The sequence below is a fragment of the Balaenoptera physalus genome (genome assembly GCF_965194825.1).
Source record: "Balaenoptera physalus genome assembly, chromosome: 6".
Classification (NCBI taxonomy): Eukaryota; Metazoa; Chordata; class Mammalia; order Artiodactyla; family Balaenopteridae; genus Balaenoptera; species Balaenoptera physalus.
The window spans coordinates 123613723-123634644 of NC_138885.1; the positions used below are offsets into that span (position 1 = coordinate 123613723).

At 37.7% G+C, this 20922-nt stretch overlaps 1 protein-coding gene and 1 long non-coding RNA gene across 4 annotated transcripts in view; both read left to right on the forward strand.

The window, feature by feature from the left end:
- Positions 1–18374, forward strand: part of ACSL3 (acyl-CoA synthetase long chain family member 3) — an 87594-nt gene extending 69220 nt beyond the window's left edge. For both annotated transcript variants that reach the window (XM_082464623.1, XM_082464622.1), the window contains 10 exons: positions 661–811; positions 2059–2182; positions 2424–2495; positions 3783–3922; positions 5832–6004; positions 7676–7750; positions 8827–9018; positions 10306–10420; positions 12152–12309; positions 16434–18374. In XM_082464623.1, the coding sequence (XP_082320749.1) occupies positions 661–811; positions 2059–2182; positions 2424–2495; positions 3783–3922; positions 5832–6004; positions 7676–7750; positions 8827–9018; positions 10306–10420; positions 12152–12309; positions 16434–16591 (1358 nt within the window). In that variant the 3' untranslated portion in view covers positions 16592–18374. The remainder of the gene's footprint in view (positions 1–660; positions 812–2058; positions 2183–2423; positions 2496–3782; positions 3923–5831; positions 6005–7675; positions 7751–8826; positions 9019–10305; positions 10421–12151; positions 12310–16433) is intronic.
- On the forward strand, positions 12316–14616 carry LOC309662225. Of its 2 annotated transcripts, none has more exons than XR_014264599.1 (2): positions 12316–12764; positions 12795–14616. It is a non-coding gene; the product is annotated as an uncharacterized lncRNA (long non-coding RNA). The 2 variants fall into 2 exon arrangements; XR_014264600.1 differs by having other exon boundaries at positions 12316–12738.
- Positions 18375–20922: the final 2548 nt, after the last annotated feature.

Genomic DNA, 20922 nt, shown 5'->3' on the forward strand with positions numbered 1-20922 from the left:
CTACTTCTCTTAGTCTTTCTTACTGTGTCACCTCTGTAGGATGTTGGCTGCTCTTCTTAGGCTTGTGCAAATGAGGGACATTGTCTTTTAATCCAGGATTCCGAGTATCGCCATGTTAACTTCACCGCTCTGAAGCAGAGAGCATTTTTTAGCAAATGTCTAGGTACCCTAGTCTAACCACCCTTATTTCTTAGTTGAGTTGCTGGAATAGCCTTTTGTCTCCCCATACCTCCTTCCTTTCCTTTTTAAGTTAGGTAGCCACACAGTAGCTAAGGTGGTCCTTGTCACAGGTGGTGACAAGCCTCTGTTCAAAGTAACATTGCTTTCCACCCAGAGTGAAATCCAAAGTCCTTCGCATGGCCTCTGAGGCTGCATGATATGGTGCTGGCGGCTACTTCATCTTCATTTCCTGCCACTTTTCCTAACACCTTCTCACCTTGCCCTGCTTTATTTTTCTTCATAGCTCTTCTAACATAGATTTGTTTATGTCTGTCCCAATAGCATATGTCTCTTATGTGCAGGGACTTGATCTGTTTTGTTGAGCTTGTATGAACCCAGTTAATAGTTGTTAACTCAGTTAGACAAATAGATGATTATGAAAAAGTTGGTGATACAGCTAAATTTCTTAGAAGTATGTGTGTTTTTTCTTCTCCAATACAGAAAACAAACCTCATAGCAAACCAGTGCCCTCAGATATTGCAGTAATCATGTACACAAGTGGATCCACAGGACTTCCAAAGGGGGTCATGATCTCCCATAGTAACCTTATTGCTGGTATAACTGGGATGGCGGAAAGGATTCCAGAACTGGGGTATGTCATAGTAAATAAATTTGGGGTAGTCCAGTATTTCTGTCTGTTGTTACATTAATGTTTGTGTCATTTATTAGTATACGGTTAAATTAGTCCTTCAGAGTCTGTTTACAGTAGGTATTTCTTCAAGAAAAGGACATTAAAATTACAAAATAGTTATAGTTGGGGGTTTTAAAGTATAGTTGATAGACATCATTGTTAATATTTACTTGTTACTTTAAAAGTGCAAACTTTAACTGACTTAAATGTCTTATTTTAATCAGTTGCTGTTGTTACCTTCATAGTCATTTTTATACCTAAATATTATAATTCAAGTGAACAAATAATATATCCAATAAATGCTTATTGAGCTTCTGTATTCAGTCTCTGATTTTTCTTTTTAAGACACATTCCAGTAGTATTGGGGGAGAGTGGGTATACTGGGATGGGAAAGAGACCAATGGAGGAAACCAGACGGGAGCGAATTTTAGGGGTGGTAAAGCTAGCATTCCCAGAGATGGAATCAATATTGTGATGACTGATCTAGTGCAGTGGTTGGATATTTTTGTTGCCTTTATGCACAGAAATTATACACACACATGTTACTGTGGAATTGAATTTAGGAATGGAGAGAGAAATTTTTCTTGTGTGTGCATAACTTTCAGAAAAAAAACTAAGAGCAACTAATTCCTTCTGGGAATGGGAGCAGTTTTTGAAATATATGGATATGTATACATATACATTTTATTACGTAAGGTATAATTTAACTCTCAGAACAAGAATCTCATCCTGAGATTCCTGACAGACGGTTGTGGATCCTATTTGAACTCTCCTGTTTGATAGCCCATTAGCTTTAAAGACCATTTCTTCCTTGGGGGAATTTTTTCTGTCCTTCAAAAGAAGCCTCATTTTCTTTCCCCCCCCCCAAGCCCATATTTCTTCTGTCCTGGCTCTTTGCTTCTGCAGCACTCACAGTTAGTCAGTGCCTTCCAGGAGGACCTGGAAACAGGAGCCACTTCCTTGGAGTGTCTGCCTCCTCAGCTTTAGGTTGAGCTGTACTATAGTTCTTTTCCCTGACACCCCCAGTGTCTGTCTCTGTCTCTCTGTCTCTCTCTCTTCTCACACACACACACACACGCACACACACACGCACGCATGCGCGTGTGCACACACAGAGAGCCCAGATTGAGCCCTGAGGGTAAAGCTCGCTCCCATTTTCACAGAAACAGCACCTGACTGTTGCTTCCTGTATCTCCCTTTGCTTTTAGGGAGAAAGATGTTTACATCGGATATCTGCCTCTGGCCCATGTGTTAGAATTAAGTGCCGAGCTTGTTTGTCTTTCTCATGGATGCTGCATTGGCTACTCTTCACCACAGACTTTAGCAGATCAGGTAAATTAAATTCTGTGATTTGAGATACTAAAAAATCATAATTATCTTTAACACAATTTTCATTCAGTATGACAGTATATTGTAAGGCTGACAGTTAATCATTCTAAAGGAACTTGCCTTTTAAGTGCTATTTAGAATATAAGTGAATTAAAATGATGAATTTGTAATGTGTTTTTTTAAGAGTTTCATTGAATTTTTAAAATAAGGATCACTTTATGTAGATAACTTTTTCTCTCTGTAGTCTTCAAAAATAAAAAAAGGAAGCAAAGGAGATACATCCATATTGAAACCAACACTGATGGCAGCTGTCCCGGTAAGAATTGACCATTAATCAATATTGCCTGCTAAAAAAACATCTACAGAAAGTAAATGCTAGTGGAAAAGATATTGTTGACAAGGTAGTTTATGTAGGATTTATTCCTTATTCATTATCTATGTTACCTTGAGCTCTACAGTATTTATTTGATCTTGTTTATCTTTTTTTTTCTTACTTATTAAACAATCAACTTAGTTTCAGCTTCGATATGATATTATCAGTGCCTTTCCCTAAATAGCTTCTTGCTCAAATCATTTTTGTGATATCTGTTTGCTATTGGTAGAAACCTGAAGCCCAGCAGGAGATAGGAGAAAAAGTTTGATAGCACCTCCTTCTAAGCAAATCATATCTCCCGAGTCCTTGGGGAAAGTCTGGCCTAGACACCAAAAAAAAGGGACAGAGAAGTTGGTGCAACTTTGAATTACCCTAGCAGCACTGTGCATCTTAATTTAATACCAGGCATAGGGAGGGGCCTGGGAATAAGAGCAGTAGAAATGGGATAGCAATGATTTTCTGCTCCCTTAATGTAAATTTTACGAGGCTTTCTGATTTTGTTTCAAAGTGTTGGGAATTATAATTGGATACTGAGTGTTCACATTCAAGCATAATTACGTAGTTATTCCAAAGTCAAATATAAATGACCAGTAATTTTGGAGTTTCATTAGGTATGTAGTTTCCTTAGTACTATATTTCTTTAAATTTTTGGTTCACATAAATATTAAATATAATTTAAAATTGTAGAGAGAAACTATTTCAAGTCATTAAAGTATATGTCATAGGAATAGGCATAGCAAGCAAAACACAGTGCAGACAAGGAAATTTTTCATGGGTGCAGCATTAAAAATCAAACAAACAACCAAAATAACCCCATGGTCTTTTTGTGAGCAAAGAATGTAGTACTTTATATCTTTATAAGATAGAATGGTTTTTAAAATTCTCTTAATTTTATATAGTTGTTCATTTATTTCGTGAGTTTAGTTTTTAGTTCAGAATAAATAAGAGCAAAGCAGTATAAAGAATCAATAATGGCATATTACTGCCCTAAGGTTTTTAATATCTCCCTGCCCCCCCTTTTCTTTTTTTTTTTACTACTCATGAGCATCTGTTAAAAATTACAGAAATCTCATTTTTAAACAAATTGTGGCTCTATTTTAAAAGTTTATTCTTGACAGAATGTATCTTTTAAAATGCCTCTATTGATGGAAATAGTAATCTGATGTTAAGATTTTAAATAAGGTAGCTGATAGCATTATTGACTGTATTAACTCATTTTTATACATCTAGGAAATCATGGATCGGATCTACAAAAATGTCATGAATAAAGTGAATGAAATGAGTAATTTTCAACGCACTCTGTTTATTCTCGCCTATAATTACAAAATGGAACAGATTTCAAAAGGGCATGGGACTCCGCTGTGTGATAGGTAAGTAAAGGCTCTCCCTCTCCTTGATAATTTGATCATTTTATTCACATTAATAGCCCAATTAATTGAGATAGTTATAAGAAAAAATTATCTTAAAAAGTCAAAGGGACTCTAAAAAAAATCCATCTTGCATAAGAATATGAGCAATTAAAAAAGATTGCAATGTTATTTGAAAAAAATTTTCACTAAAAATTTTACTGTGTTAAATGTGTGCTTATGTCTTCTGTGGACACTTATATGATTTTAATTATTTTGAGAAGTAGTTTCTCTTTGCTTTTATATTTATTTCAGTATGAATATAAAATGGCAACCAAATATGATTAAATGTTTTGTGTTTAAAGTGTTAAATGAGTTTTACCACACACCTGTCCCCCCCTCCCCGCCATGGCACTAATAGAATAAGTAGATTTAACTATAAAATAGTTTAGAAATTAGAAAATAAAATATGACATTCAAATTATTTTTTATGGGAATGTTAATATAGTTTTCAGATGTATTTCACATTATTTAAAACTTTATAATTTTTTTCCCTGCCTTTTACTTATATCTCCAGTGAGATACAGAATTGCTTTGTGAAGCCTATTTACATATATATATATGTATATTTTTTTAATGATTGCCTCTTGGTCTTTTTTCAAAGTTATTAAAATACAAAACAAAACCCTTCCCCCTTTTTCATCTAGGTGGTAAGCAATCTTTTTAGTTAGTGTATTTTCAGAAACATTCCAATTAGATGTTTGAATTGTTTCTTTTTTTAGTTTACCAGATACTTCAACTTGAATTAGTGAAATTTTAAAGACTTAAATTGCTGTATACAAATACGTATACATTTCTAGTGAAGTAAGCGAAAGCAAAATAATAATTTACTTTTCATACTAAATTTTATGAAGATACAATAGGATTATTCAGTATTAATATAATATGTATTATATAATGATATAAAACTAATTGCTCTGGCCATAAGCAAGGGTTTTCCATTACTATATAAAATTAAACATGACAATTTTGAATTCAAATATTACTTGAAGTTCTCAAGAGAAAATCACATGTTCTTGGTTGAATAAACTTGGTTGAATAAACATTTAGATTTTTTTTTTTTTTTAATTATTAGCACCTTTAATTATTTATTTATTTATTTATTTATTTGTCTGTGTTGGGTCTTCGTTTCTGTGCGAGGGCTTCCTCTAGTTGCTGCAGGCGGGGGCCAGTCATCATCGCGGTGCGCAGGCCTCTCACTATCGCGGCCTCTCTTGTTGCGGAGCACAGGCTCCAGACGCGCAGGCTCAGTAATTGTGGCTCACGGGCCCAGTTGCTCCGCGGCATGTGGGATCTTCCCGGACCAGGGCTCGAACCCGTGTGCCCTGCATTGGCAGGCAGATTCTCAACCACTGCGCCACCAGGGAAGCCCAAACATTTAGATTTAAATAGTGGGTCAAGAGAGTCTCTTAAATTGACTTTGTGGCCTTGGATAGGATACTTAATCTCAACATCTCATATAGGTGTACCTCGTTTTATTGCACTTTGCTTTATTGCGTTTCACAGTTACTGTGTTTTTACAAGTGGAAGGTTTGTGGCAACCCTGTATTGTCAGATGGTTAGCATTTGTTAACATAAAGTATTTTTTAATTAAGGTACGTACATTGCTTTTTAGACGTAATGCTATTGTAAACTTAATAGACTATAGTATAGTATAAACATAATTTTTGTATGCACCTGGTGACCAAAAAAGTCATGTGACTTGCTTTATTGCAATATTCACTCTATTGTGGTGCTCTGGAACTGAACTCTAAATATCTTCACGGTGTGCCTGTGTATCAGAATTGGAAGATTAGTCTAAATGATTTGGAAAATCCCATTCAGCTTTAAAATTCTGTGATTATCTGATTGATTTTTTTTTTTTTTTTTTAAGGTTTATTTTCCGGAAAGTTCGAAGCTTGCTAGGTGGAAATATTCGGCTTCTCTTGTGTGGAGGTGCTCCACTTTCTGCAACCACACAGAGATTCATGAACATCTGTTTTTGCTGTCCTGTCGGTCAGGGATATGGACTCACTGAATCTTGTGGGGCTGGAACAATTACAGAAGGTTAGTGTTATCTACAAAGTGGTGTGTCCAACAGAGGCTGGGGTGCAACTCCAAGCACTTTTTAGTATGGGTTGTTTTTTGCAGATATATAGAAGAGCAGTTAAAATATTTGTGTAAATCCTAAGTAGTGTGATTATTGATATCAGTTTTTAGAATGTATTAGGTGTATCTAATTGTCAATAATTCATCTAGAGGAGTTTTCGCATTAAAACTATGATATGTAGTATTAAAAACTCCTTAGCTTTCTAGAAAAGAAGTTTTCGTCACAAGCATTGGCTGTATTGTGTACATTTATCATCTTATATCAGTTTTAAAATTTCTTTTTATGTAGAAAAATTAATGTGTATTTTCTGGTTGTTTAGGTATGTTTATTAAGGCTCAAATTGAGAAATATTTATTGGGGTGGGTGGTCTGTGTTAAGTGCAACGGGGAACTAGATTCCGGTCTAGAGAATCTGATTTCCGGAGTTTATCATGGTGACGAGGTTGAGGGGGCAGTCCGTTACCTGAGCGGTGCCCAGATGACACCCCTAGTGCCTCATATGCCCTTTTGTGGAAGAAAGTTACTTTGTTCTCCATTCCTAGATAAAACTATGCTTCTCCTTTGTATTTTCTAGATACTGATAGACACTAAACCTCTTCACTTTTCATTTTCCCTTATTTACCTTGAGCTCTTTTGTGCACCATTCTTATGCCAGGTTTATCCTGCATTACTTCTGTATTTTCCAGTTTTCAGTTACATTCTCTGTATTTTATGTATTTTTGGAAGCTGCTTCTAAGTCTTGTTTTGCACAAAATAGACAAGCAATCTTAAAAACATGCATATACTGTTCCTGAAGAGCCTTAATTTCTTCCATTTTTAAGGTTTCCATTGGATGTGTGATTAATCAGTTACGGTTTATGTTGTAAATAAGTCTGTAAAGTATTAAATATCAACCTTTCATTTCTGATATTTGAATGCTCTTTGAAGAGGAAACATAATGCAGTAGTAGTTCGTAATAGTGGTGGGTTCTTTCCCAGATCCTTGAAAGTTAACAATCTTAATCTCCAGCGTGATCTCTGAACTCTTATTATATGAGTTTATGAAAAAATAGGGTGTGATAGTATAAGCTGATGTGAGGGAAGCTTCAGAGATCTCAGTTTGAAATAGTGGTACATGGGAGAAGATGGGAGAGGTTGTTTGTACTGCAGAGCTGTTAAATCTAGTAAGGAAGTGGAATAGGTGTAAACCATTGTGTTCCTTTATCCTTTAAGATAGAGAAGACAAACTCATGAGCCAGGCAGCTACTTAAATGAGTGAAGTGGGCCCTGGTGTAAGAAAATGTGATGGTAAGGGATCTGGGGAAACTGGAGCAGGCCTGCACCGTCTGATAGGGGCTACAGTTGTTGCTGTGCTGGAAATGTGGGCCCATTGTTGTTGGAGATTCCATACTCTTTTGTAAAATGTCTTGATTTTTAAATGTCTATAACCAGTTCGGATTAAAAAAAAAAAAAAACCAAAACACTCCAGTATGGGATACACAGCTTGCTTCACCAACGTGCTACTTCTGCATTTAAGGGTTCTTTGGGGATATCTAAGGTTTGGGATAAATCACTGGTTTTTTGTAGTTTAAAAAAATGAAGCAATTTATTAACTACTGTAATCAAATACTTTTTTTAATTTGCATTTTAGTGTGGGACTACAATACTGGCAGAGTGGGAGCACCGTTAGTTTGCTGTGAAATCAAATTAAAGAACTGGGAGGAAGGTAATAACCTCTTTTAACCACAGAGCATTAATTTGTATAATATTAAACTTTAGAATTGTGCTTCATTTCCTTCCTTACTTTAGAGTGTAAAATCACCCACAAGTGCTCACTTTTGTCCTTTATAATAGAAATATTTTATCTAGAGCTATATGAATGCATTTATTTTGCTTATTTCAAAGATGATGTCGAAGAATTATAATTGTTTTTAGTTGCTTATTTTATTACATAAATGCAAATAAGAATTATGGGAAAAACTTGAGAAATGTGCTAAATAAATAATGCCCATAAATTACAAATGATCATATTTTGTAGAAACAAAATCATATCATTCATTCTGTGAAACTGAAGATTTTTACCTGTTTTTTCTTTTTTCTTTCTCTTCTCCGAGGGCTTCAACCCAAAATTATCAGAAGGAAATTTTTACTACAATTACATGAAAATCTATTGCTCATGCCATTTTAATACTAGTTACTTTTAAAAAATTTTATATGACCCTATTAACATGTACATATTATCTGTGATTTGTTTGGGTGCACCTTTTATGCAAAGAGATTCTAAGGCTTGGGTGTCATTTTTCAGCTATCTTTTAGCAGAACTAGTGAAAATGTTTAATAAGCTTAAACTTGGAACCATTCTGAAATTATCTGTAAGGAATAAATCTTCTAAATATATAGTAATTTGATTTTATACAGAGATTTATTCTCAAAATGCACGATTTAACACTTTGATCAGTTATTAGTATGATATTTAAGAATCTCTACAGAATCCTTAAAGGAATTGACCTGTGTCGTCCATATGTAATTATTTTATACAATAGATGTTGGATTTTCGAGTTTAATTTTTTTCTTGGAATAGTAGTTTGAAAGCAGAAGTGCTTAGGGTTGAGCAGCTGAAAATTTGCAACTAGTTTCATGTTGATGAATTTTGTTCGTAGTGCCTGCCGTGTTTCCTTTGGGAAACCCTAATTGGATCAAAATCAGATGTCCCTATTTAGAAACTAATAGTTTCAAATATTCACACGATGCACGCAGGGATAAAAATGTTGAATTAACTCTAAATTATTCTATGTTTGTTAGGTGGATACTTTAATACTGATAAACCACATCCTAGGGGTGAAATTATTATTGGTGGCCAAAATGTGACAATGGGATACTACAAAAATGAAGCGAAAACAAAAGCTGATTTTTTTGAAGATGAAAATGGACAGAGGTGGCTGTGTACCGGAGATATTGGAGAGTTTGACCCTGATGGTTGTTTGAAGATTATTGGTAAGCGAACTAATGCTCTTTTTCTTTAAGTGGATGTTTCCAAAATAGCTTTTCAAAAGAGAGACTGTATATTTAGAGAAGCTGTTTAATAGTGTAAGAATTCATCTTTATGTAGTGTTGGTATGGTCTCTGCATTACCCCTGGAATATAAAAATGTACAATAGGGACTCTGTGGAATTTATAAGGCTTGACATATTATGAGGTCTCAAGGTCTGTTCAACAGCAGTGGTATTTTTAATTACTACTAGATAATCCTTAAAGAGTCCCGTTCTAAATAGGGAATATTCATTTTTGTGAATTCTTTGCTATCTAGAGGTTATTAGCGCTCTTTTCCTGTCAGAACCATGTCCTTCCCTTGCCTGTGAGAGCTAAGGAAGGCCTGGCAGCTCAGTGCTAGGACCTGTGGGTGAAAATACCTTCCTTGCTTCTCCTCTTAGGTGCTTTCTCTCAGTTAATGGGACTTCTATCCCAGTCGTGCCATCTAGACACTGGCAGGAGATGAGAACCTCTTCAGTCAGCTCCCCATATCTAATCCATATCCCACTGCTTTACCTTATAAAAATATGCCTCAAGATCATTCTTTTCTGTCTGTCCCTCTTTCTGTGATCGTAGGTCAGGCCTGCACCTTCTGTCACCCTATTGCAAGAAATTCCTTTCTGTTGCTATGCTCACCCCTGCTGAATGCACCCTCTCGCTGCCACCACGTGATAACTAAACCCCCACCTCACTGGCTTCTTTCCTGCTGAAAACCTTTCCTCCTCCTGTATGCTGCAGTAATTCAAGCTGGCACGTCTCTCTTCTTTGCCAGTGTTCTTCCCTTGGCTACTGCTCAGTCTTCCCTCAAGACTCAGCTCAGGCCTCACTTGTGGGAATTCTTTGAAAATCAGCAGGTTGGAGAGTCCTAACACCTAGTACTACCGTATCGTATTAAAGTGATGTTTTTTCGTCCTGCTTCTCTTCAGATAGAATGTGAGCTTCCAGATGGCATTGAGTATATTTTTGACCTTTCTGGTATTAATGTATACCAGGAACATAATCTGTTCAGCAGAACATGCCTGAAGCCCTGATGATGGGGTCCCTTAATCAGAAGCTAATTCTTTAAAAGAATATATTTAGTAGTACAAAAATAAGGGCCTAATTTTATATGTGTTTTTAATTTTAGCATAACTACTATAGTGAACTTAATTGATAGCAGATTACTTAGGGAATGGCCAATATTTCTATGTATTAAAGGTATAATAATATTGTCCTCCAATGTGCCCCCCTCCCGGCCTTGTTTTTGCGCAGATCGTAAAAAGGACCTTGTAAAACTACAGGCAGGAGAATATGTTTCTCTCGGGAAAGTAGAGGCAGCTTTGAAGAATCTCTCACTAATAGATAACATTTGTGCATATGCAAACAGGTAAGAAAGTAGAATTTATGCTACTTTTACTTAAAACGTTTGGTGTGCTGTTGGCATTTCCTTTCTATGCCGGCCTTCTTTGTAAAATTATACCAAGAACTCTTCCTTCTTTTTTTTTTTTTTTTTTTAAATTTATTTATTTATTTACTTATTTATGGCTCTGCTGGGTCTTCATTTCTGTGCGAGGGCTTTCTCTAGTTGCGGTGAGTGGGGGCCACTCTTCATTGCGGTGCACGGGCCTCTCACTATCGCGGCCTCTCTTGTTGCGGCGCACAGGCTCCAGACGCGCAGGCTCAGTAACTGTGGCTCACGGGCCTAGTTGCTCCGCGGCATGTGGGATCTTCCCAGACCAGGGCTCGAACCCGTCTCCTCTGCATTGGCAGGCAGATTCTTAACCACTGCGCCACCAGGGAAGCCCCGAACTCTTGCTTCTTATTCACTGTCTCTGGGAGCGGCCTGTTCTCATTACAGCCACTAGCTGATTCTTTCCTTGTGATGCTGCTCTCCTTCTCTTCCTCTGTCCCTGTTTTCTGTTTTCCGTCTCAGTGCAGTGTTCTGTGTGATAGGAAGGGGAAGGAAATAAAACCCTCCTTCCTGCTGCCTTGGTACCGCTAGCCACCTGTCCCTCCGCACAGGGAGGCGTCCCACAACCAGTCCAGAGGGGAGGCGAGTGAAGAAGGACGTCGGGGGTGCGGTCAGAGCAGTGCTCTGCTCAGTTCTTGCTGCCCCCTGTCAGTTTGAGCCTGCTTGGGACCCTAGCCAGGTGTGGGCTTCCGTTCCCCCTTAAGCCATGTTCAGCTGTGGCTTAATACATAGCATCTCGAGCCCATGATGATATAGAGGCAGCTGGGAAGGAGAGCTTAAAGTTAAAATCCCAGAAATGCAGTCTTGGGAAATGTGTTGGAATTTCAGATGGGCACCCTGATTACACTTTTTCATACCAGTATTGCATGTGGCAGTTGTTCTCCAGGGTTAATGATCGGATATTTTGTGGCCAGCCTGGGACCCTTACTACAGCAGTTGACATAATGCTTATTATGAAAAGATAAAATCTGGTGTTAGGAGAACCAATTTAGAAATAGACTTTGAGGTACAGCCCACTTTAAAGATTTACTACATTGATTTATAAATGATTCTGCCCTTTGTTAGTCATGAAGTGTTTTCTTTAGTGACGCTACAGTTCTGGATTTTCATATGTGATATTAACCAGAACTGACCTTCTCCTGATGCTGCTGCCGTTTCTTCACGTTGCTGCCTTCAGCGAGCACATACTCAGAGTTCCTCTAGAACACAAATTCCCATGATAACAAAGGAGAAAATATGTATAATCACATTACTTTGATTTGTTGCCAAATTTTTTTAGAAACAGTTTTATATCTACATTAGCTTTCAGTTTTGTTTAATCTGTTGATGTGAATTACTGATTTTTTAAGGATGAATTTTCTGATTTTGTAATTTTCTTTTTTAAAAGCATAATTCATAGCAGTTATACATATACATAGTTGAAATTTATCATGAAATGTCAGGTTCAGGTTTATTTAGCAGTGAATTCTGCCAGAGCACCGCAGCGCGTTATGAATCAGACAGCAAGCGTGGCGGTACCAGATACGCCCTCGTGCGTGTTGCTTGGGATGGTGAAGAGCTGATCGCTGAATGTCAGCGTAGCCAGTTAACCGCAGTTAACGCGGTGTACGCCGTGTGGTGCCTTAACCAAGTTGCCCTTCATTTCAGTTATCATTCTTATGTCATTGGATTTGTTGTGCCGAATCAAAAGGAGCTAACGGAACTAGCACGAAAGAGGGGACTTCGAGGGACCTGGGAGGAGCTGTGTAACAGCTGCGAAATGGAGAATGAGGTGCTCAAAGTGCTCTCGGAAGCTGCTGTTTCAGGTGAGAGAGTGTTGGGCTGATTCCGAGAACTGAGGTGGGAAGAGGCTACTTAAGCTTGCTTATCCTGTTTTTGCTACAAGGGCTTAGGTTACATTTCCTGCTCAGAAACCAGTCATATTTTCCCACCATTAGTAGGGAGAAGAACGCACTTATCAGTCCCCCACTGAAGCCCCTTTAGGGACACACAAATCATCCACGCCCACCACTGATGGGCATGTCCCAGAATGTCCTCTTCTCGGCAGCTTCTGTTTTCTGGGTTGGCCCTTTCTCCACTCTTCTCAGCTGTTTCCAAGGCCCTGCTTAGCTTCCTGGACACCCCAGCCCGCAGTGAACTGTCCAGGACTCTTTGCTACACTGTTAGTGTGCTGGTAGTCGGTTGAACTACCACCCCGTGTGTGTGTGTGTGTGTGTGTGTGTGTGTGTGTGTGTGTGTGTGTGTGTGTGTGTGTGTGTGTGTGTGTGTGTGTGTGTGTGTGTGTGTTGAGGGGTGAGTGCAGAGAGACTTCGTTTAATGTTGTTGGTTTCATAAAAACAGCTGTACCTTCTGAGTCATCAGTGTCATGTGTAATACAAGTATGCATTTTTATTCTCCTTAGATGTGTTATTCAAGATTATGAAAAATGTAAATTGCATTTAATCAGACAAAATCATTTTGACCCTTCAACAGTAATTGTGTTTTGTAGTATGTCAGCTTGAAAATAGTTTCCAACTTTTCTAGGTAACTTGAAATCCTTGGTTTGATGCTAAATTGAGTTAATTAATGGATATGAAATTAGAAACCTACATAATTTCTAAGTAAGGTAGAATACTGAAACAATAATTAAGCATAATTTAAAATTTATATGCCTTCTTGCTTTATTTTTAAATTTTATGTATATGTTAGCAGCTCTGAGATATATTATAATTCACATACCAAACAACTTGCCCATTTAGTATATACAATTACATAGTTTTTTAGTATATTCGCAGAGTTGTACAATTACCGTAATCAGCTTTAGCACATAGTCATCACCTCAGAAAGAAAGAGCGTGTCTATTAGCTGTCACTCCCCACCATACTTCAGACCTCCTAGTCCTTGGGAACCACTGATCTTTCTGTTTCTATAGATTTGCCTGTTCTGAAGATTTTGTGTAAGTAGAACCATATAATATATAGGGTTTTGTGACTGGTTTCTTTCACTTAGCATGTAGTGTTCATCCAAGTTTTCTTACAGCGTGTATCAACACTTCATTCCCTTTTATTGCCAAATAATATTTGGTTATCCATTCATCAGTTGACACCTGGGTTGTTTCCACATTTGGCTGTTAATGAATAATGTTGCTGTGAACATTTGTACGCAAGCTTTTGTGTGGATATACTTATTTCTGTTGTGTAGATAACTAGGAGGAGAATTGCTGGGCCTCTGCTAACTTTATGTTGAACCTTTTGAGGAACTACCAGGCTATTTTCCAGAGCATATTTTTCTAAATATTTTCCAGACTATTTTAAGAAATGGTGGCACCATTTTACATTCCCACGAATGTTGTATGAGGGTTCCAGTTTCCCCACATCCTTCCCAGCACTCATTATTGTTCATCCTTTCAATTTTAGCCATCCTGGTTGGTGTGAAGTGGCCTCTCGTTGTGGCTCTGATTTGTATTTCAGATGGTGGTTTATGATGTTGAGCATATTTTCATGTACTTATGGCCATTGTATGTCTTCTCTGGAGAAATGGCTGTTCAGATTCTTTGCCCGTTTTTTAAGTGAGGTTGTCTTTTTATTATTGAGTTGTATGGGTCTTTATATATTCTAGATGCAAATCCATTATCAGATACGTGGTTTGTAAATATTTTCTCCCATCCTGTGGGTTGTGTTTTTACTTTTCTTGATGGTATCCTTTGAAGCACAACAGTTTTAATTTTTATAAGATACAGTTTATTTTTTTCTTTTGTTGCTTGTGCTTTTGGTGTCACATCTGAGAAACCGTTGCCTAATCCAAGTTACAAAGAAATAGCCCTTTATTTTCTTCTAAGAGTTTTATAGCTTTAGCCCTTATATTTGGGTCCTTAGTCCATTTTGGGTTAATTTTTATATATGATGTGAAGAAGGGATCCAGCTTCATTTTTAAGCAAAATCTATATTAGGTTTACACCAGAAACAGAATCAGTAAGTTAAATATATTAAGAAACTTATTGTAGGGAATTGGTTTACATGATTATTGGGGGCTGGCTAGACAAACTTGGAAATCTGTAGGGCAGACTGTTTAAAAAAGAAAAAAAAAAAAGGTGGAGTGGAACTCCTGGGCACGAGCCAAAGGCCCTGTCCACAGGCAGAACTGCTGCTTGTTTGGGGGTGCCGCGGCTCTGCTCTCAAGGCCTTTCAGCTGACTTAGTCATATCTACAAAACCACTTGCAAAGCAACACCTAGATTAGTGTTTAATTGAATAACTGGGAACTCTAGCCTAGCCCAGATGATGCATAAAACTATCACAGCCCACCCAGTGTCAGCTTGGCACCCAGATACATTTCCTTACACCATAGTTAATTTCCAAGTAAAGACAGTAACGAAGTCAGACTATCACCTAACATTATACACCTGTTCTGCGTGCAACTGAAGATACTTTAACCTTTTCCCCAGAAGTGGATGCAGACCCCTTGACTGATTTTTTTTTACTCTTCTCCTTTGATATCCTGTAACTTAAATGCTGTGATATAAAGTGAACTTATTAATATATTATGATAAGAGAATAGGAGGGAAGAAAACAAAAATATTTGCTTAACTTATATACAAGCAGATTCACAACAAAATAGGGAAGAAATACTCATAATTATACTTAGAGTCCCCATTTCTTCACCTGGTCGTTTGGTTGTAACTGTGTTCATTTTTCTAAAACCTGGTCTAGATGATACCACTGTACCTAAACTAAAGTCATGTTGAGTCAGGTCGTAGAGTGCGGTGCCGACCGAGCACTTAACAGCTGCACGTGGGCTTCCAGTGCTTGCCTGTGAGTCTCCCCACATCTCTGTCGTGTCAGACTCCTGTCCCTTAAGAACTGTGGTCCCCGCCTTACTGCTTTTTCTCATGGTGGTTTCCTCTTAGAAACCACTCCTGACATATTTTTCATCTTTGAAGAATAAAACTTTGTTATTTCTGTTTCTTTTTACAGGTTAGAGTTAATATATCATTTTTGTTCCCAAGGCACTTATACCTTTTAATTCAGTTCTTTTAAGGTATATACATTATTATGGCTAGGTGTTTACCTGTTTCCCGATAGTATACCAGTTGAGAGCAGAAACTATTCATTTTTGTATTTTAAAAGAATGTTTAGTAAAGCTTTATACAGTATTTTTTGCCTGGTAAATATTTGTTAAATGAATGCTGGAAAAGTAAATCAGTCTTTTTAAGGAAAGGTGTTTCTTCAAAACTGCATCTCTTTTCCCTGTCTTCCCCCCACCCCGCCCCGCTTCATGTTTCCACTGTGGAGGACCTGCTTGGTATCAAGCAGTGCGGGCGGAGCACGGTAGTGAGCAGACGTCCTTCCTCAGAGCTCGTGGCGAATATCGTGGCTCAGTGACAAGATTCTGTGGAAACTTTATTTCTTAGTTTCTAAAGTGATTTTTAAAAATAAATTCAAAGAAAACAAGTAGGTGTAGGGTAAAAAGCGGCATTCCCTTTTCCGTCATCCTGGACCCTAGCCCCCTGGAGGTATGCAGCTTATTTTGGTGTGTATCCTTGTCGCACACATCTAGTTGCATGTAAGTTTATCTAGTGTTAAAAAACAAAACTGCTTTTAAACCTAACAGTATATTGCAGGTATCTTTATATACCCATACCAGATAGATCTAACTCATTGTTAGTGACTGAATTGTGTACATTTTATGCCTGTATCATAATTTATCCAACTCCTTCTGTTGATGGACATGTGGATTTTCTCAGCAGTTTTTTGCTATTGTAATTCTCATACCTAATCTGTTTCTTTCTTCTGGTATTTCTGAGGGGTAGGTTGTTTAGAAGTGAGATTGATGAGCTGTTGGCTTTGCATTTTCATGAGTGCTCAAAGGCTGAGGAAGTTAAATTATTTGCCAAGAATTTTAATTGTATATTTTTCATGACCTTGCATTTACATTTTTTTCCACCGTCTCAGCAAGTCTGGAAAAGTTTGAAATTCCAGTAAAAATTCGTTTGAGCCCTGAACCGTGGACCCCTGAAACTGGTCTGGTGACAGATGCCTTCAAGCTGAAACGCAAAGAGCTTAAAACACATTACCAGGCGGACATTGAGCGAATGTATGGAAGAAAATAATTATTCTCTTTCAGCATCAGTTTGCTGCAGGGAGCTCAGATCAAATAGGAAAATACTTGAAATGCATGTCTCAAGCTGTGAGGCAGACTCCATTCCTCATATTAAACCTAAACTGTTATTTCTCATGACATCACCATTTTTAACTAACAGGATTAGTAAAATACTAAGACAGCAAACTTGTGTCTGTCTCTTCTTTCTTCCCCTCCTCCAAGTTACTTTACCACCTAGGACTGCACTGGTCAGCGTGAGGACGTTTTTGAATCATCTTCGGGGAACAGTGATTTTAAAACCTCAAGTTTTTAAACATGATTTGTATGTTCTGTATAATGTTCAGTTTGTAACTTTTTAAAGTTTGGATGTATAGAGGGATAAATAGGAAATACAAGAATTGGTTATTTGGGGGGCTTTTTTACTTACAGTATTTAAACATGCAAAGTGTATGGATGTGAAATTATGTAAATTTCATTCAAATGCTTATGAATCAAATCATTGTTGAACAAAAGATTTGTTGCTGTGTAATTATTGTCTTGTATGCATTTGAGAGAAATAAATATACCCATACTTATGTTTTAAGAAGTTGAGACCTTGTGAATATATGCCTGACAGTGTCTTCTTTATATATTTATTTTTTCTTAGAAAAAAAATTAAGTTTGGTTGGTCCTGCATGAAACAAAATAGCAATAGAGGGTTATGGTTTCATAGTAAAGAAGAAAACACAGCAAGGGTAGCACCAGTGGATCATTAATCTCTAGTAGCTTACCATCAGAATATCCAGAGTCTTCTAGTTAGCTGTGGAAACTAGGAGACTAAACTTTTAGAATTGGGAACAATTTTAAAAGTTAACGTAGAATTTAAAAAAAAAAAAAAAAAAGGATGGAAAGTTATTCTTTATTTCATGGACTGCATGTACATTGAGTTGTCTGTGAGTTTATGACCTATTAGTCACGGAAAATTATTCTATCCCACTCTACTTTTAGTCTAGCCGTTTAATGATATGTCTCATTTCCAAATTAGGATTATTTTCTTGGATAGTTTGCACTGGGTATGTGTGTCAGCCACTGTCAGTGTCTGTTGGCAGCTTATTAAAAAAGCACCTTATCTTTTCTACCATAACCTTTCTACACTAGAAAATGAAATAATTTAGAATGCTTCTAGTAATGGCATTCTTACTATGATACATGAGAATTTAACTTTATAATGAGGTGAGTTAAGATATAATTTTCAGGTTTTTTAATGTCAGTGGAAATTATTTGTGATTCTAAAAATATTGTATTATATATAGTATGTCTTTTCATATGTATTGCTTGTCTGTTGTTTGGCTATTATTAAGAGTAATGTTGCACCAATTAAGATGTGTTTAGACTAGGATGTAAAAAAATCATAGGTACCATGTTTTTCATGTCATATTAGTTATTTTCTTGATTCTCAGTTACTTTAGGCACCAAAAAGGCAAAGCAAAACAAAAATACACATATGTGAAAAGGTATGAATGTAGATCTGCGTAGGATAGTGGGAGTGTTGAGGACCTGGAACCCCTGTAGTTTTTGGCCATGTCATGAACACATCGTGTTTGGAGATACTGTAATATGGTGTTTTTTGTTTTAAACTTTTCTTGTATTCTTGTATATATTTGTATTATGTTTTGAACGCTTTTCTTGTCATAGTTTAAATTTTCACAGAGTTTTGAAAAACTGCCAAGAAGAAGTAAAAATAGGGAAAAATTAAATGGAACCTCTCTAAAATGTTGTGATCTAAACATTAAAGTCAGCTTGGGTGGACAGAATTTGTTTCTGATGCTTTATCTTTAGAATAATTACTTGCTTTCAAATGACGTTTGGAAAGTATTTAGAAAAAACCATTCAGCACTTCAAAGGACAGCTGTCAGTATAACTGTGACTTGAAATAGTGGCAGATGAATATGTAGCTTATCACTGATTCAGAATAAAAGTTGTTTCTTTTCAGAAACATCTAATAAGACTGGCTTAATCTGTACATAGTCCCATTTTTCTTTTTTTTTTTTTTTGTAGTTCCTTTCATTCCTAAAATACCAGATGCCAGGTGTCAGATGCCACAGCAGAATATGAAATTAAATAAGTAGAATCCCCTTTCCAATTACTTTTTAATCCAAACCATCTTCAGTGACTTGAAAAATAGTACGTTTTAATGTTATCCTTTCAAAAAAGAAAAAGTTGGTTGATTTGGGGGGAAAAAAACACCCCAAAACTGTAATTTGATTATAAGAAAAATACTGGTTTAACCAGAAGATACTTGGAGGGAAACTTTCAGGAATTTCACAGTAAATGGCTAAATCTAATTAATACACACATCTGAAAAGAGACTGTAGATTCTAAAAGGATGTCTTCTGAGAACTGTTGTTTCCCAGAAGTAAGCTACATGAAGAGTTCTTGAATCTCTCCTGTAAGTGTCTAGCAGTTTACATCAGGTAGATTGGTGGCCACCTCCATCCCCTCCCTCCCCCCCCACCCCCCCCAATCCCCACTCCCCCTGCTGGTATTTCTTAGCTTGAACTTCATTAGAAAGTTCTTAAAACAGAACAAAACTGTAAGCGTTAGCTACTTTTTAATACTACTTTGTTTTTTTTTTGTTTTTTTTTTTTTAAATTATTTTCTCACAGTTTTAATAGGAATTATTTATTTATTTATTTATTTACTTATGGCTGTGTTGGGTCTTCGTTTCTGTGCGAGGGCTCTCTCCAGTTGTGGCAAGCGGGGGCCACTCTTCATCGCGGTGCGCGGGCCTCTCACTATCGCGGCCTCTCTTGTTGCGGAGCACAGGCTCCAGTCGCTCAGGCTCAGTAGTTGTGGCTCACGGGCCCAGTTGCTCCGCGGCATGTGGGATCTTCCCAGACCAGGGCTCGAACCCCTGTCCCCTGCATTGGCAGGCAGATTCTCAACCAGTGCGCCACTAGGGAAGCCCACTACTTTGTTTTTAAGTAATGCATTTGATATCCATGATCTCTAAAGTTTCCGATATTAAAACTCAATATTTTGTTTTTCCAAAGAAAGAAAAGCTCTCTCCATAAAAGTCAAACTTAATTTGACATTCCTGAAATACTCATTGGAAAAGGAGTTAGGGGAATTGTCTTTCTCGGCCTAGCAGTCCATTTGAAGGGAGACTTGACTGGAGAAGCTCTGTTCTTGATGTATCTGCTTTGCTAGCATTCTGTCCTCACTTGCCCCGAGCGCCCTGCGTCCCTCCCTCCCTCTGCTCCCTTGGGCTTTGACGGCAAGAGCCGTGCTGTCCGCCAAGTCAGTGGTGTTAAGAGGTTTTCCGCGCGTAGAACATTCACGTAGCTTGAAGTCTTGAGTAGAGATGAAATCAGAATTTGGCATTAAAATCTGTGGGGCAAAGGCAAGGTGGCAGCAATGAAACATCCAAATTTCATGCCCGCACGGAGTCCTGGCGTCATGGGAGGAAGCGTCCTGTCTCCGTAACCGACCCCTCCCTGCCTTCAGCTGCTGTTCATGTTGGTTTCTGACGAGACCGGGTGTATGTACCTTTATACTAACGTGAACTTCTATAAAAGTAGGTCTTTGTATGTAGTCTTGTAACTGTAACAAAACATATGGCAGCTTCAGTGTTTGGTTTGAATCAGTTTAAAAAGATTATTGTGCCTAATTTCTCTCATTAACTTTGCTCAGATTATTAAACATAGGTAGGTTAATATTTCTGCCATATCAAATACACCGGTAATTTTAGGATGAGGTAGGTAGGTCTCTGTTGTCATGGAAAGATTCTTCGGACATAGCCGTGTAAAAACAGCAGGCTATGTACCTGTATTGCCTGATTTTAAGTAATGAAAATACGTTAGCTTCAATCTGATTCCCCTCCAGCACTCCTGTCTCCGATTCCCTTCTCATCGGCCCACGTGCAGGCACGCAGGCTACAAGGGCACGTCTGTTTAGAAACCATCTTTCACCCCAGGGCCTTGACATGGGACCGAGTAGGTGTTCCTTAACTTTTCTGAGCGGATTAAAGTGTTAAAATTATAACGACGGTTATGTGTCCACATTTAATGTTACGTGCATCTTTCTAGTCAGTTCAGGCTTCTCAAAACACTCTTCAGCAAACCCTTCCGCATCAGTGCCCTTCTTTACTGATGCCTTTGAATACTGTTCGCTTTGGTGGGATTCATTCAGGGGCAACTTCTACCATTTGGTGGTGGTTCAGGCTGGGCTGGAAAGGAAGAAGGGCAAGAAGGTGCTGATGTACAGAATACCAGCCCTAACAGGCCAGCAGTGTGTGCCCTGGAAGCCCCCTGTGTGGGTGCTGAGAGCTGGGCCTCTTGGTCCCAAGCCGCCCAGCCTCCG